This window comes from Anopheles moucheti, chromosome 2, assembly GCF_943734755.1.
Source record: "Anopheles moucheti chromosome 2, idAnoMoucSN_F20_07, whole genome shotgun sequence".
In the NCBI taxonomy this organism is placed as follows: domain Eukaryota; kingdom Metazoa; phylum Arthropoda; class Insecta; order Diptera; family Culicidae; genus Anopheles; species Anopheles moucheti.
The window spans coordinates 44,342,031-44,359,701 of record NC_069140.1 but is presented as its reverse complement, the minus strand read 5'-3'; the positions used below and the strand labels follow the sequence as shown (position 1 = coordinate 44,359,701).

Below are 17,671 nucleotides of genomic sequence, written 5' to 3'. Positions count from 1 at the left end.
TGTTGGGGGCCCCAAAAAATGTGTGTAGTAGTTGTATACATAGGCCCAGTCTCCTTATGCTAGAGGGAGCCCCGAAGGGTAACACAAGAGGCCCCTGGCGAAATTTGAAGTTGGGACAAAATGCCCCGGAATCGGTGGCCCTGTCGGTGTCACATTCTTATCAAACGCATTAGAGTGTTTTGTCATCTGTATTGATAAAGCGGATAATTTTGTAGCCAAGATCTTCGACCCTCTCGGCTTGCTGGGTCCAACGATAATCGTCGCTAATCTATTCATGCAGCAACTTATGGTCGCTTAAGAAGGATGGAAAGGCATGGGACTGGGATAACGAACTTCCATCGCACTTACAGCATGAATGATTAAGGTTTCACTCTTCACTAGAATAACTTCGTGATTTACGTATTCCGCGCTCCACTTCACAACACTCGGCTACAAATCTGCAGATACACATTTTCGCAGATGCATCACAAGTGGCGTATGGTGCTTGCTACTACATTCGGGCTGAAAGCATGAAAGGAGTCACGGTTCACTTGCTTACAGCAATTGCAAGCGCGAGCCAAGTATTGCAATGGTCGATCAGTGTCCCTAAAAGAAAACCAACAGGTGATCGTCAAAGAAGATAACATGCATCCTACCTTGTGGCCAATGGGGCGTATTATTTCGGCACATCCTGGCAAGGACGGAACCAGCGGCGGATCAAACGGTAGGCGGAGTAGGCGGTCGCCTAGGGCCTCACGGTGTTGGGGGCCCCAAACAACTTGTGCCGATTGTGCGAGTTTTGGAAATTTAGCAGCAGAGTTAGTTTATAGCATAAAATCTAATTAAAAAGGGTAGAAAATTGGTTATCCTTGGTTAGATAATTTTTTTTTATTTGATTAGCTATATCGGCCCGGTTACACGGCTACGCAAGAGAAGTATGCAGTGTATTCAAACTCCTTCTTCTTTATCGGCACGACATTTTTAGGATGTTTAAGCCTACCATTTCTATTTTTTTTACTTTATTTACCCGTAGGTATTGTGGTACCCACCAGTATTGTGGTGGAGTATTGTGTTTAGTATTTCGATTGTCACAATTTCTGCAAGTTTGCAAGCCGGTAATGATGTTATAACCGACACAATCTATCAGTCTACTACGACATAGTTAGCAGGTCGCTAAAGAGCAAAAAAAAAAAAAAAATTCAAGACAGAAAACATAGAGCCTGAAATATTAAGGAAATAAAAGTCACTGTAGTAGCAGATAATGCGAAAAACGAAAACAAAATGTTACCAAAGAGCTAGCATGGGTTAACCCATTAATAACGCTGTATTGCCAACGGGCAAATTACTACTGTAAGGAAAAAAACCCTCGCAGGGATATTACTTGCAGTAGTCAGGCGAGGAATTGTTATTATAATAAAAAATAAATTCCGCTTCAAAAAAAAAAAAAGTCTACTACGACATAGCTAGCATTGTCATAGAATATAAATAAAATCATATTGCAATCATTAGAACATTCTTTTCCGTTCGATATTTGATACTTCATGGTTCTTGGAATACCATTTCTGTCTTTCTTGATTATTACTTATTCGAAGCTGGATTGTAGGTTCAGCTTATGTCCACCCATCCCAAAATGTTCAAACACTTCATCATATCCCCGTGTAGAATACTGTTCAAACTACATTGTTGTAATCTCGGAAACATTTGCATCGTTGTTAGACTGAAATTGTTTTAAAATTTCCAATTCGAAATCCATACGGTTGAAGATCATCGCCGCGAAATCGTTGATCTAAATTAAAAAAAGAACACGAAAAAAGATACTTGAAGAAATCAAGTATGCATTGATATAAAAACGATGTATTCAGTGAAGAACCTATCATAATAGTCTTGCTAAAACATTGTCGTGCGTGCTGAAAGCGGTCTCGTTTTTTGCATTGAAAACTCAGTTTGTTTGAGAAAAATTAGTGAGTGCTTTGTGGTGTTGTATCCCTAAAATTTGCTACTGACTATCAAATTGTGCCTGAGGAGCACATAGTGTGTTTCATACGGATGTAAATGTGCAAGTGTAAATGTGACGAAATGATCGCAAGTGTCTTCACAATGAGCGAAGAGATCGGCCCAGAAATTCTTGGATTTTTTGACGCACGGACAACCTACCTAAAATTGGAGCATCAAACTTAATACGCGAAAATCAAGCGAACGATCGAAATTCACATTAATATGTGCCACTAGAGTTGACAAAATGCTGACAAATTTACCCAATGACAGAATCAGCTGGGCAACTGTGAAAACCACTATGCCGTAGCCGCGCACAAAATTGTTTTCAGATTTCCGATACCAGGAGAGCATGGTTTCCCAGAGGTGACATCTGCAGCTTGGGACAAATTTGCAAATCACAATTGCTATTGCATACTATCAAACACGTGAGAACGATCGCTAATAAGTAATATCAATAAAACGGAAAGCATCCTTCATCTCGCTCAAACTTTCCGTCGGTTGGTACGAAATTCCATACAAAACCAGCTGTTTTCCGATTTCCGATACCAGGAAAGCATCCACGGAAGAGGTAGCACCTTGTACAGCAATTTTGGTCGAAAACCGCCGAAAGGTATGCAATATTTAAAGACTAACTTTCCCGTTGGTCGAGTAAAATTTTGCAGCAATTTTGTTCGAAAACCGCCGAAAAGTATGCAATTTTTAAACATTAACTTTTCCGTTGGTCGTGAAAAATTTCTTCGAAAACTACCAGTTTTCAAATGTATAGTACCAGGAGAGCATCCACGGAAGAGGTAGCTCCTGATACTGCGCCGTAAGGTATGCAATGTTTATACACTAACTTTCAACCAATTTTCCGCCGTAAGGTATGCAATGTTTATACACTAACTTTTCATACAAACCAGCTGTTTTCAGATTTCCGATACCAGGAGAGCATGTTGTTCAAGAGGTAACATCTTCCATCCCCCTCCCCCCCTTCCCCCGCCAAGATGGCGGACAAGATGGCGGACAAGATGGCGGACAAGATGGCGGACAAGATGGCGGACAAGATGGCGGACAAGATGGCGGACAAGATGGCGGACACAAGATGGCGGACAAGATGGCGGACAAGATGGCGGAAACAAGATGGCGGACAAGATGGCGGACAAGATGGCGGACAAGATGGCGGCCGAGATGGCGGACAAGATGGCGGACAAGATGGCGGCCATGATGGCGGACAAGATGGCGGACAAGAAGGCGGACAAGATGGCGGCCGAGATGGCGGACAAGATGGCGGACAAGATGGCGTCCAAGATGGCGGACAAGAGGGCAGACAAGATGGCGGACAAGATGGCGGACACAAGATGGCGGACACAAGATGGCGGACAAGATGGCGGACAAGATGGCGGACAAGATGGCGGACAAGATGGCGGACACAAGATGGCGGACAAGATGGCGGACACAAGATGGCGGACAAGATGGCGACCAAGATGGCGGCCAAGATGGCGGACAAGATGGCGGACACAAGATGGCGGACAAGATGGCGGACAAGATGGCGCACAAGATGGCGGACAAGATGGCGGACAAGATGGCGGCCAACATGGCGGACAAGATGGCGACCAAGATGGCGGACAAGATGGCGGACAAGATGGCGGACAAGATGGCGGACACAAGATGGCGGACACAAGATGGCGGAAACAAGATGGCGGACAAGATGGCGGACAAGATGGCGGACAAGATGGCGGACAAGATGGCGGACAAGATGGCGGACAAGATGGCGGACAAGATGGCGGACACAAGATGGCGGACAAGATGGCGGACACAAGATGGCGGACAAGATGGCGATCAAGATGGCGGCCAACATGGCGGACACAAGATGGCGGACAAGATGGCGGACACAAGATAGCGGACAAGATGGCGGACACACGATGGCGGACAAGATGGCGGACAAGATGGCGGACAATATGGCGGAAACAAGATGGCGGACAAGATGGCGGACACAAGATGGCGGACACAAGATGGCGGACACAAGATGGCGGACAAGATGGCGGACAAGATGGCGGCCAACATGGCGGACACAAGATGGCGGACACAAGATAGCGGACAAGATGGCGGCCAAGATGGCGGACAAGATGGCGGACAAGATGGCGGACAAGATGGCGGACAAGATGGCGGACAATATGGCGGCCAAGATGGCGGACAAGATGGCGGACACAAGATGGCGGACAAGATGGCGGACACAAGATGAAGGACAAGATGGCGACCAAGATGGCGGACAAGATGGCGGACAAGATGGCGGAAACAAGATGGCGGACAAGATGGCGGACAAGATGGCGGACAAGATGGCGGACAAGATGGCGGACAAGATGGCGGACACAAGATGGCGGACAAGATGGCGGACACAAGATGGCGGACAAGATGGCGGACAAGATGGCGGACAAGATGGCGGACAAGATGGCGACCAAGATGGCGGCCAACATGGCGGACAAGATGGCGGACACACGATGGCGGACAAGATGGCGGCCAAGATGGCGGACAAGATGGCGGACAAGATGGCGGACACAAGATGGCGGACAAGATGGCGGAAACAAGATGGCGGACAAGATGGCGGACACAAGATAGCGGACACAAGATGGCGGACAAGATGGCGATCAAGATGGCGGCCAACATGGCGGACACAAGATGGCGGACAAGATGGCGGACACAAGATAGCGGACAAGATGGCGGCCAAGATGGCGGACAAGATGGCGGACAAGATGGCGGACACAAGATGGCGGACAAGATGGCGGACAAGATGGCGATCAAGATGGCGGCCAACATGGCGGACACAAGATGGCGGACAAGATGGCGGACAAGATGGCGGACAAGATGGCGGACAAAATGGCGAACAAAATGGCGAACAAGATGGCGGACAAGATGGCGGACAAGATGGCGACCAAGATGGCGGACACACGATGGCGGACACACGATGGCGGACAAGATGGCGGACAAGATGGCGGAAACAAGATGGCGGACACAAGATGGCAAACAAGATGGCGGACAAGATGGCGACCAAGATGGCGGACAAGATGGCGGACACACGATGGCGGACACACGATGGCGGACAAGATGGCGGACAAGATGGCGGCCAAGATGGCGGCCAAGATGGCGGCCAAGATGGCGGACAAGATGGCGGACACACGATGGCGGACACACGATGGCGGACAAGATGGCGGACAAGATGGCGGACAAGAGGGCAGACAAGATGGCGGACACAAGATGGCGGCCAAGATGGCGGACACAAGATGGCGGACAAGATGGCGACCAAGATGGCGGACAAGATGGCGGACACACGATGGCGGACAAGATGGCGGACAAGATGGCGGAAACAGGATGGCGGACACAAGATGGCGGACAAGATGGCGGACACAAGATGGCGGACAAGATGGCGGACAAGATGGCGGACAAGATGGCGGACAAGATGGCGGACAAGATGGCGGCCAAGATAGCGGACAAGATGGCGGCCAAGATGGCGGACAAGATGGCGGACAAGATGGCGGACAAGATGGCGGACACAAGATGGTAGAAAAGATGGCGGCCAAGATGGCGGACAAGATGGCGGACAAGATGGCGGACACAAGATGGTAGAAAAGATGGCGGACAAGATGGTGGACAAGATGGCGGACAAGATGGCGGATACAAGATGGCGGACAAGATGGCGGACAAGATGGCGGACAAGATGGCGGACAAGATGGCGGACACAAGATGGCGGACAAGATGGCGGACACAAGATGGCGGACAAGATGGCGGCCGAGATGGCGGCCGAGATGGCGGCCAAGATGGCGGCCAAGATGGCGGACAAGATGGCGGCCAAGATGGGAGACAAGATGGCGGACAAGATGGCGGCCAAGATGGCGGTCAAGAAGGCGGACAAGAAGGCGGACAAGATGGCGGACACAAGATGGCGGACAAGATGACGGGTGATAGGTGGTGACTCGTGGGAGGTGGGTGGTGGCCCGTTGGAGGTGGGTGGTGACCCGTGGGAGGTGGGTGGTTGCATGTTGGAGGTGGATGGTGACATGTGGGAGGTAGGAGGTGACACGTGGGAGGTAGGTGGTAACACGTGGGAGGGACACTAGGGGGGAGGTGACACGAGGGGGGAGATGACTCGAGGGGGGAGGTGACACTAGGTTGGAGATGACTGCTAATTGACGGCTACTTGATGGCTAATCGACGGCTTTCGGCGGTTTTCGCGCCAATTTACTGTACTAGGTGCTACCTCTTCTGTGGATACTCTCCTGGTGCTAAACTGGTAGCTTTCGAAGCGATTTTGCGGTGGTTTTCGCGCCAATTTGCTGTACTAGGTGCTACCTCTTCCGTGGATACTCTCCTGGTGCTTAACTGGTAGCTTTCGAAGCGATTTTGCGGTGGTTTTCGCGCCAATTTGCTGTACTAGGTGCTACCTCTTCCGTGGATGCTCTCCTGGTACTAAACTGGTAGCTTTCGAAGCGATTTTGCGATGGTTTTCGCGCCAATTTGCTGTACTAGATGCTATCTCTTCCGTGGATGCTCTCCTGGTACTATACTGGTAGCTTTCGATGCGATTTTGCGATGGTTTTCGCGCCAATTTGCTGTACTAGATGCTATCTCTTCCGTGGATGCTCTCCTGATGCTAAACTGGTAGCTTTCGAAGCGATTTTGTGGTGGTTTTCGCGCCAATTTGCTGTACTAGATGCTATCTCTTCCGTGGATGCTCTGCTGGTGCTAAACTGGTAGCTTTCGAAGCGATTTTGCGGTGGTTTTCGCGCCAATTTGCTGTACTAGGTGCTACCTCTTCCGTGGATGCTCTCCTGATGCTAAACTGGTAGCTTTCGAAGCGATTTTGCGGTGGTTTTCGCGCCAATTTGCTGTACTAGGTGCTACCTCTTCCGTGGATGCTCTCCTGGTACTATACTGGTAGCTTTCGAAGCGATTTTGCGGTGGTTTTCGCGCCAATTTGCTGTACTAGGTGCTACCTCTTCCGTGGATGCTCTCCTGGTACTAAACTGGTAGCTTTCGAAGCGATTTTGCGATGGTTTTCTCGCCAATTTGCTGTACTAGGTGCTACCTCTTCCGTGGATGCTCTCCTGGTCAGTGGAGGATCAATCCCCTTGGAGGCCCAGGGCGGAATTATAGTTGCGGCCTCTAATTTTAAAAACGATGCAGGAGGGAAGGAGAACATTGAGGGGATTTGAAATGAGACAAGGCGAAAAGCGCAGTAAGAAAGGGCCTACTTCGCCTACCGTTTTATTCGCCGCTGGGCCACCCCTAATCATCTTCTTCAAATGGTCCGCCAGGGCCATCACCTTCTTCGAATACAATAACGGAACCGGCTATATCACCACCAACACCAGTTACCACTGTATCTGTACTCTTCTAAATGGAGCTACAATCATACGTGCGCCAATTTCAAGAAGCAGGACGTGGTGGATTTTACAACTACAACATTGAAGGACCACTTTGCCATCGAATTGGTTCACTCGCAGTGCTTCCGGGAGATTCGCCATGCAACACTCGGTTGCAGCGGATACAAGAGGGCACAGTATCAAAACTCAATGGTCATTGTTCGTGCTTTTGGGCAAACCAGATCTGTTCATCACCGTGACTTGTAATCCGAGTCTTGATAACAGGTATATAGTCCAGTACGATTTGCAATACAGAATGAGCGAGTTACTAAGTTGTGAATTTCGATTCTTTTATTTATTTGTTATTTAGTGGATTGTTTAACATTGTGTATCCCATTAAGCAAACAACGCAAATTTTATTTAATAATAATAGTAATTTGTGTTATGCACAGCCGGTTAGATTTGCATACCTTTTAGCATTTGAAAACTAAAATCAAGTCAAGTTTTTGTGTTGAAAGACTACCTCCATGATCAAACAAACATGAGCAAAGTATAGAAAACAAAGTTCCCTTGCGTACAATTCAGAGTTCTATTGCGTAGCCCTGAAACCGGGCCGTTAAGCTAGTCTATATATAAACGTTTGTATGAGCTAAGGAGAACCTTAACGCCACTACTTGGATCACATTTTCTACGATTTACGTACATTTATGATTCCTGATTAGTCCAACGCCTTCTACGATTTTTTCGCGCAAGGTACAGTTTCCAATCGGTTTACTTTTTCGGTAACAATCAGCGAAATATCTTAGCAACTGCTCATGTAGATGTTTTAGGCGATGAACAAAAATTAACGGTTGATTTCTGTGGTGAGGTCCTACTTACTGAACTTTTTCAACAATTGATCATGTTTTATAGCATTCTTCGATCCATTAGGTGCAGGGCCACGAGGGTTGACAAAATGCTGACAAATTTGTCCAATGACCAAATCAGTTGGTCAACTGTAAAAACCACTATACCGTTGCCACGCACACAATTGTTTTCAGATTTCCGATACCAGGAGAGCATGTTTTTTAAGAGGTGGAATAAATTTGCGCTGCAGGTGAAATAACCTGCAGCGTGGAAAAAATTTGCCCATCACTATTGCATTGCATACTATCAAACCCGTGAGAGCATTCACTAGTTTAAGGAAGATGGATGAAACAGAGAGCATCCTTCATTTCGCTCAAACTTTCCGTCGGCTGGTACGAAATTCCATACAAAACCAGCTGTTTTCCGATTTCCGATACCAGGAGAGCATCCACGGAAGAGCACCTAGTACAGCAATTTTGCTTGAAACCGCCGAAAGGTATGCAATGTTTAAACAACAACTTTCTCGTTGGTCGTGAACAATTTCTGCGAAAACTCCAGTTTCCGAGTGTATAGTACCACGAGAGCATCCACGGAAGAGGTAGCACCTAGTACAGCAATTTTCGTCGAAAAACGCCGAAAAGTATGCAATTTTTAAACAATAACGTTCCTATTGGTCGTGAAAAATTATTGTCCACAATTGTCCGCCATCTAGTCCGCCATCATGTCCGCCATCTTGTCCACCATCTTGTCCGCCATCTTGTGTCCGCCATCTTGGCCGCCATCTTGGCCGCCATCTTGTCCGCCATCTTGTCCGCCATCTTGGCCACCATCTTGTCCGCCATCTTGTATCCGCCATCTTGTCCGCCATCTTGTCCACCATCTTGTCCGCCATCTTGTCCGCCATCTTGTCCGCCATCTTGTCCGCCATCTTGTCCGCCATCTTGGCCGCCATCTTTTCTACCATCTTGTGTCCGCCATCTTGTCCGCCATCTTGGCCGCCATCTTGTCCGCCATTTTGTGTCCGCCATCTTGTCCGCCATCTTGGCCGCCATCTTGTCCGCCATCTTGGCCGCCATATTGTCCGCCATCTTGTCCGCCATCTTGCTCGCCATCTTGTCCGCCATCTTGGCCGCCATCTTGTCCGCCATCTTGTGTCCGCCATCTTGGCCGCCATCTTGTCCGCCATCTTGTCCGCCATCTTGGCCGCCATCTTGTCCGCCATCTTGGCCGCCATCTTGTCCGCCATCTTGTCCGCCATCTTGTCCGCCATCTTGTCCGCCATTTTGTGTCCGCCATCTTGTCCGCCATATTGTCCGCCATCTTGTCCGCCATCTTGTCCGCCATCTTGTCCGCCATCTTGTCCGCCATCTTGTCCGCCATCTTGTCCGCCATCTTGTCTCCCATCTTGGCCGCCATCTTGTCCGCCATCTTGTCCGCCATCTTGGTCGCCATCTTGGCCGCCATCTCGGCCGCCATCTTGTCCGCCATCTTGTGTCCGCCATCTTGGCCGCCATCTTGTGTCCGCCATCTTGTCTGCCCTCTTGTCCGCCATCTTGTCCGCCATCTTGTCCGCCATATTGTCCGCCATCTTGGCCGCCATCTTGTACGCCATCTTGTGTCCGCCATCTTGGCCGCCATCTTGTCCGCCATCTTGTGTCCGCCATCTTGTCCGCCATCTTGTCCGCCATCTTGTCCGCCATCTTTTCTACCATCTTGTCCGCCATCTTGTCCACCATCTTGTCCGCCATCTTGTGTCCGCCATCTTGTCCGCCATCTTGTGTCCGCCATGTTGGTCGCCATCTTGTCCGCCATCTTGTCCACCATCTTGTCCGCCATCTTGTGTCCGCCATCTTGTCCGCCATCTTGTCCGCCATCTTGTGTCCGCCATCTTGTCCGCCATCTTGTCCGCCATCTTGTCCGCCATCTTGTGTCCGCCATCTTGTGTCCGCCATCTTGTCCGCCATCTTGTCTGCCCTCTTGTCCGCCATCTTGGCCGCCATCTTGTCCGCCATCTTGTCCGCCATCTCGGCCGCCATCTTGTCCGCCTTCTTGTCCGCCATCTTGTCCGCCATCATGGCCGCCATCTTGTCCGCCATCTTGTCCGCCATCTCGGCCGCCATCTTGTCCGCCATCTTGTCCGCCATCTTGTCCGCCATCTTGTTTCCGCCATCTTGTCCGCCATCTTGTCCGCCATCTTGTGTCCGCCATCTTGTCCGCCATCTTGTCCGCCATCTTGTCCGCCATCTTGTCCGCCATCTTGTCCGCCATCTTGTCCGCCATCTTGTCCGCCATCTTGTCCGCCATCTTGTGTCCGCCATCTTGTCCGCCATCTTGGTCGCCATCTTGTCCGCCATGTTGGCCGCCATCTTGTCCGCCATCTTGTTTCCGCCATCTTGTGTCCGCCATCTTGTCCGCCATCTTGTCCGCCATCTTGTCCGCCATCTTGTCCGCCATCTTGTCCGCCATCTTGTCCGCCATGTTGGCCGCCATCTTGGTCGCCATCTTGTCCGCCATCTTGTCCGTCATCTCGTGTCCGCCATCTTGTCCGCCATCTTGTCCGCCATCTTGTGTCCGCCATCTTGTCCGCCATCTTGTCCGCCATCTTGGCCGCCATCTTGTCCGCCATCTTGTCCGCCATCTTGTGTCCGCCATCTTGTGTCCGCCATCTTGTCCGCCATCTTGTCTGCCCTCTTGTCCGCCATCTTGGCCGCCATCTTGTCCGCCATCTTGTCCGCCATCTCGGCCGCCATCTTGTCCGCCTTCTTGTCCGCCATCTTGTCCGCCATCTTGGCCGCCATCTTGTCCGCCATCTTGTCCGCCATCTCGGCCGCCATTTTGTCCGCCATCTTGTCCGCCATCTTGTGTCCGCCATGTTGGCCGCCATCTTGATCGCCATCTTTGCCGCCATCTTGTCCGCCATCTTGTCCGCCATCTTGTCCGCCATCTTGGTCGCCATCTTGTCCGCCATCTTGGCCGCCATCTTGTCCGCCATCTTGTGTCCGCCATCTTGGTCGCCATCTTGTCCGCCATCTTGTCCGCCATATTGTGCGCCATCTTGTGTCCGCCATTTTGGCCGCCATCTTGGTCACCATCTTGGCGGGGGAAGGGGGGGAGGGGGATGGAAGATGTTACCTCTTGAACAACATGCTCTCCTGGTATCGGAAATCTGAAAACAGCTGGTTTGTATGAAAAGTTAGTGTATAAACATTGCATACCTTACGGCGGAAAATTGGTTGCAAAGTTAGTGTATAAACATTGCATACCTTACGGCGGAAAATTGGTTGTAAAGTTAGTGTATAAACATTGCATACCTTACGGCGCAGTATCAGGAGCTACCTCTTCCGTGGATGCTCTCCTGGTACTATACATTTGAAAACTGGTAGTTTTCGAAGAAATTTTTCACGACCAACGGAAAAGTTAGTGTTTAAAAATTGCATACTTTTCGGCGGTTTTCGAACAAAATTGCTGCAAAATTTTACTCGACCAACGGGAAAGTTAGTCTTTAAATATTGCATACCTTTCGGCGGTTTTCGACCAAAATTGCTGTACAAGGTGCTACCTCTTCCGTGGATGCTTTCCTGTTATCGGAAATCGGAAAACAGCTGGTTTTGTATGGAATTTCGTACCAACCGACGGAAAGTTTGAGCGAGATGAAGGATGCTTTCCGTTTTATTGATATTACTTATTAGCGATCGTTCTCACGTGTTTGATAGTATGCAATAGCAATTGTGATGGGCAAATTTGTCCCAAGCTGCAGATGTCACCTCTGGGAAACCATGCTCTCCTGGTATCGGAAATCTGAAAACAATTGTGTGCGCGGCTACGGCATAGTGGTTTTCACAGTTGCCCAGCTGATTCTGTCATTGGGTAAATTTGTCAGCATTTTGTCAACTCTAGTGGCACATATTAATGTGAATTTCGATCGTTCGCTTGATTTTCGCGTATTAAGTTTGATGCTCCAATTTTAGGTAGGTTGTCCGTGCGTCAAAAAATCCAAGAATTTCTGGGCCGATCTCTTCGCTCATTGTGAAGACACTTGCGATCATTTCGTCACATTTACACTTGCACATTTACATCCGTATGAAACACACTATGTGCTCCTCAGGCACAATTTGATAGTCAGTAGCAAATTTTAGGTATACAACACCACAAAGCACTCACTAATTTTTCTCAAACAAACTGAGTTTTCAATGCAAAAAACGAGACCGCTTTCAGCACGCACGACAATGTTTTAGCAAGACTATTATGATAGGTTCTTCACTGAATACATCGTTTTTATATCAATGCATACTTGATTTCTTCAAGTATCTTTTTTCGTGTTCTTTTTTTAATTTAGATCAACGATTTCGCGGCGATGATCTTCAACCGTATGGATTTCGAATTGGAAATTTTAAAACAATTTCAGTCTAACAACGATGCAAATGTTTCCGAGATTACAACAATGTAGTTTGAACAGTATTCTACACGGGGATATGATGAAGTGTTTGAACATTTTGGGATGGGTGGACATAAGCTGAACCTACAATCCAGCTTCGAATAAGTAATAATCAAGAAAGACAGAAATGGTATTCCAAGAACCATGAAGTATCAAATATCGAACGGAAAAGAATGTTCTAATGATTGCAATATGATTTTATTTATATTCTATGACAATGCTAGCTATGTCGTAGTAGACTTTTTTTTTTTTTGAAGCGGAATTTATTTTTTATTATAATAACAATTCCTCGCCTGACTACTGCAAGTAATATCCCTGCGAGGGTTTTTTTCCTTACAGTAGTAATTTGCCCGTTGGCAATACAGCGTTATTAATGGGTTAACCCATGCTAGCTCTTTGGTAACATTTTGTTTTCGTTTTTCGCATTATCTGCTACTACAGTGACTTTTATTTCCTTAATATTTCAGGCTCTATGTTTTCTGTCTTGAATTTTTTTTTTTTTTTTGCTCTTTAGCGACCTGCTAACTATGTCGTAGTAGACTGATAGATTGTGTCGGTTATAACATCATTACCGGCTTGCAAACTTGCAGAAATTGTGACAATCGAAATACTAAACACAATACTCCACCACAATACTGTTTCGAAACACGTAGGCTGGACATTTTCACGGTTCAATGGGGGAGAGAAAACAATACCACACCACGAGTATCGCAATGGCAATAGCTTGCAAATATTGCGGAAGTGAAAACAAGCATGGTTTCTATTCTAACATCTAACGGTAGGATCATTTACGAACAGATGAAAAAATCCCGTTCAAGAAATAGAATACATGAATAGGTTGAAGTAAAAGGGCATATAAGGGTTCACAGGGCGGCCAGTTGGTGTATTGGTAGCGCAGTCGGTCTGTACAAGATAGGACCACGGAAAAATTTCATTTAGGCCACCAAACCTCCGTACGCAGCACTGACTATCCTACGGGTAAATAAAGCTTAAACATCCTAAAAATGTCGTGCCGATAAAGAAGAAGGAGTTTGAATACACTGCATACTTCTCTTGCGTAGCCGTGTAACCGGGCCGATATAGCTAATCAAATAAAAAAAAATTATCTAACCAAGGATAACCAATTTTCTACCCTTTTTAATTAGATTTTATGCTATAAACTAACTCTGCTGCTAGATTTCCAAAAATCGCACAATCGGCACAAGTTGTTTGGGGCCCCCAACACGGCGAGGCCATAGGCGACCGCCTACTCCGCCTACCGTTTGATCCGCCGCTGCACGCACTGTATGAACTGGATGGATGAAACGAGACGCAGGATTCTCGCCACAGTACCTGAGCTATTTACTCTATCGATCGCTCTCCCTGGTTTGATAGGATGTGTAACTATTCGCCAATAGTAGAAGATCTCTAATTGATCAATACCATCAAAGCGAATGATAACGTGAGTATGCGATATCCATATGTTATGTACAAACATGGCGGATCCTTGTGCGGATCAGATTGATGTTATCTCCTTTCATGGATGCTCTCTTGGTGTCAGAAATCACAAAACCGGTCGCTTTTTGGTGGCTCCGATCACATGCGCGGAGAGACTTCGACGAAAGGAAAAGCGCTTCAAAATAATATGCAATGACGACTGAGATGATCGTGCGCTCCTCTAGCTCTTGTAAGCTGGACACTAAACACTAACGGTGATTAATTCTTACCATTTTGCTCTCTGTTGTCCCCCAACAAAGATTGTCATCAAGAAGAAGCATTACCATGTGGGAATGTGGGAGGCAAACAGTACCGCGAGTCAATCTGCTGATATATGTGATATTAACATCTATTGCACTGCTCTTTATCCGTATCGTCGTATGCTGAGCGATGTCCACGTCCTTCTCGGGCTCAGCTCGCCGGTATATTCATGCAAACTATATACTCAGTCAGAAACCGTATGCAATTATGAGGCGCAATCAGCTTCTGCTGGTGGCGACGCTTTCTCCTAAACGCTTTTAGGTACGTACGTGTTTATATGAAGTATGTTGTGGACAGTGTTTTTGTGTGTTTATTAAAAGTTTATTTAATAGTTTGATCTTCGGATTCGTGGTTGAGTTGAGAACAGGGAACAACGGCGGATCAATCGGTAGACTGAGTAGGTGGTCGCCTAGGGCCTCGCCGTGTTGGGGGCCCCAAAAAATGTATGTAGTAGTTGTATACATAGGCCCAGTCTCCTTATGCTAGAGGGAGCCCCGAAGGGTACCACAAGAGACCCCTGGCGAAATTTGACCGCGAACTACCCGTGGGATGATTCAAAGTGAGTTCATGGGCCCCTTCTTACTGCGCCTTTAGCTTTGCCTCATTTCAAGGGCCCCAATGCCCCCCAATTTTATCGTTTTTAAAATTAGAGGCCCCATTTATAATTCCGCCCTGGGCCTCCAAGGGATCCTTCTTGATTCTCCACTGAACACATGCCCAGATAATAGACAGTTTTTCACATATATTTCCTTGGTAAGAACTGCTAAGAACTGAGGGAAAACAAAATTTAGTTCATCCACTATTGCACAACACAACAATTGTTGTATATTGTTTTTACAATTCATAATTCGATCACAATTTTACATGTTACTACAGGCAGTTACCGAGATACTTTATTAAAGCGGACCGCTATAAGCCGGGAAAAATCGGCGTAACTTGAATTTCCGCGTAAGACGAATCCTGGTGCAATTTATTTTATAATTCAAAGTCACAGTCGAAACAAAGGTTTCATATTACACCGAAGGTTATTATCGACCAATTTTTCACACGTTTGTCTATATTTTGTGCTATAAACTAACTCAGCTGTCGAATTTCCAAAATCCGAGTATCTCCGAATCCGCATATAAGAGGAACGTATCCCGGGGACTGCCTGCAAATTTTTTTGTTTTTCGTTAGAACGGCCTGGTCGTATCGACTTATTTTACCACGTAGCCGGATAGTCAGTCCTTGCTACGGGAGATTGGTCCGGATAGGTTTTTGGTCCGGTCCTCTACCGTCATGCCACCAAATGTTACTATACGGGTAAAATAAGATCGATCAGTGGGTTGGTTTATAAACATTTACACATTCATTACTTTCTTTCCGAGATATTGTAGAATAACTAGTCGTTGTATGTGTTTGACGGGAAAGTAAATTTTCTTACGAAACAAATATGTTTTACTAGTTACGATGTAGCATGGATGACGACGGATGGGGCATTAATACAATATTCTACGCATTGAGTGGTATAGTACGAGAAACGGTACAAACACAATTCAGTAAGCCAATATATGGCAGGCATGACTTTCCTTGGGTCATTACGGCAAATGACAAGTTTAAAAGCTGTACTACATTTAAAATGATTTTTCGCCAACTATGCAATCCATCGTGAAACTAAACCTTCTCAAGCATGAACATTTACCGGTTGTTGACTATACACATTTCGCACCAGTTCTGCGTGTGGAAAAGAAGTAATTTACGAATTACACCCAAACATCCGGTGTACTGGTCCTCGGCTTTTACTGTTTCTCCTCCTGCTCGTTGGCATCCGTTTTCGTTTCTTGACCTTTGCTTTTTACCTCCACGTACACCGGTTCCTGAGCTTCATCCTCGACACCAGCCCCAGACGTGGCGGCGGCAGCGCTCTTCGCATCCGGCACCCACAGACCCGAATCTATGCAGCGCTGCAGGTGTACGCGAGCTTCCTCCGGTGGTAGTTTAGCCATCGCTTCCTGCAGCATTCCGATGTCTCGCGTCTCAAAGCACTTCTGTAGCTCTTCTGGCAACGATTCAAACACCTCCACCGGATCCAACCCACCCGGACCAATCCTAGCCTTACGTTCCTCCTCCTCCTGGTCCTCGATGAGCTTCTGCAGTTTCTCCTGAGCTCGCTTGCGGATACGATCTTTAAACGCCTCAATTTCACCCAAGAATTGATTCTTGTACTCGGTTTCCGCCTCCTGAATGCGCTGAAAGAAAGACGCCACGCAGGCCCTCGGGTCTACCTCGAGCTGTTTGGAAATGTCCAAAATATACTGCATGCAGATGCACTGGTGCGCCACGTGTGCCATCAGTTCGTGCTTTTCCTGCATCTCCAGCTCGATGCACCAAATGACAAGGTAGTTGGGCGTTTCCTCACATACTAGATGGTGATTATCCTGCAGGAACTTCTTCGAATCATCGTACTTCCGCATCATGCCGAATTGTTTCATCTGCTTCTCGTACTTTTTGATAAATTCCCGCAGATTCATCTCCTTCTGTTCGTCGGTCAGCTCTTCCTCCTTCCGATTTATTGCACTCTTGTTGATGACCGTCTTGGCAAAGCCCGGCTTGCTGATCGTGTCCACGTTCCACGGCTGCATCTTTTCCTTCTTGCGCAGCTCGTCTTCTTCCTGTCTCACGCGGTCTTGTTCCCTTTCCAGCTCATCAATGATTTTCTTTAGCTCGTCTAGATTGCCTTCCTTTCGCTGCAGCTTCTCTTTCGCATCCTTTAACTTTTCCACGGTCGTTTGCTTCTTCTTTTCTATCGTTTCCTTCGTTTTTTCTTGCTCCTGCATACGCTCGACGCGAGCCTGATGCCGCCAGCGGAAAAGCGATGGCGTATCGATATTAGGATGAGTATCATCCTCATCGTCCGAAATCTAGAAAAAATGATCAAAACAAAACCCGATTCGTTAGTCAAACCTGCGCCAAATGCTATAGGCAGAATAAAAAAACACCGCACGAGGGTGGTGTTGTTGATATGCCGCTCACTGAAACATTGCCATTTGCCCTACCTCAATATCTTTCCATTTGCTGTAATCCACCATGTTTATACCGTTTTATGTTGCAGCTGCTCAACTAAACTATTACCGCACAATTAAAACTTAAATTTCAGTTATGATTCGTATCTCATTTACGTACAATGCTTTCAATGTAACCGTTCTGCGCTTGGTATGATTGATTTTTTTTTTTCTCTAATGCTATTGTTTTCCACCCTTCGTTTTGACAGTTGGAGTTTCCTTCCAGACGTTTCGCTGCTGTTTTTGACATTGCTACCTAGCCACCAATTTCAAACTCTGCCAGACCTTTACAGCAGCTG

At 47.4% G+C, this 17,671-nt stretch overlaps 1 protein-coding gene across 2 annotated transcripts; it reads right to left on the bottom strand.

Moving 5' to 3' along the window:
- Window positions 1–15,730: 15,730 nt before the first annotated feature.
- LOC128309918 (hsp90 co-chaperone Cdc37) lies at window positions 15,731–17,550 on the bottom strand. Of its 2 annotated transcripts, XM_053046425.1 has the most exons (3): window positions 17,367–17,550; window positions 16,227–17,231; window positions 15,731–16,187 (listed from the first exon to the last, which is right to left on the bottom strand). In XM_053046425.1, exons 1-3 carry the CDS (start codon window positions 17,397–17,399, stop codon window positions 16,110–16,112), a joined length of 1,116 nt encoding a protein of 371 aa, XP_052902385.1. In that variant the 5' UTR covers window positions 17,400–17,550; the 3' UTR covers window positions 15,731–16,109. The 2 variants fall into 2 exon arrangements, with proteins under 2 accessions (XP_052902385.1, XP_052902384.1); XM_053046424.1 differs by having other exon boundaries at window positions 15,731–17,231.
- Window positions 17,551–17,671: the final 121 nt, after the last annotated feature.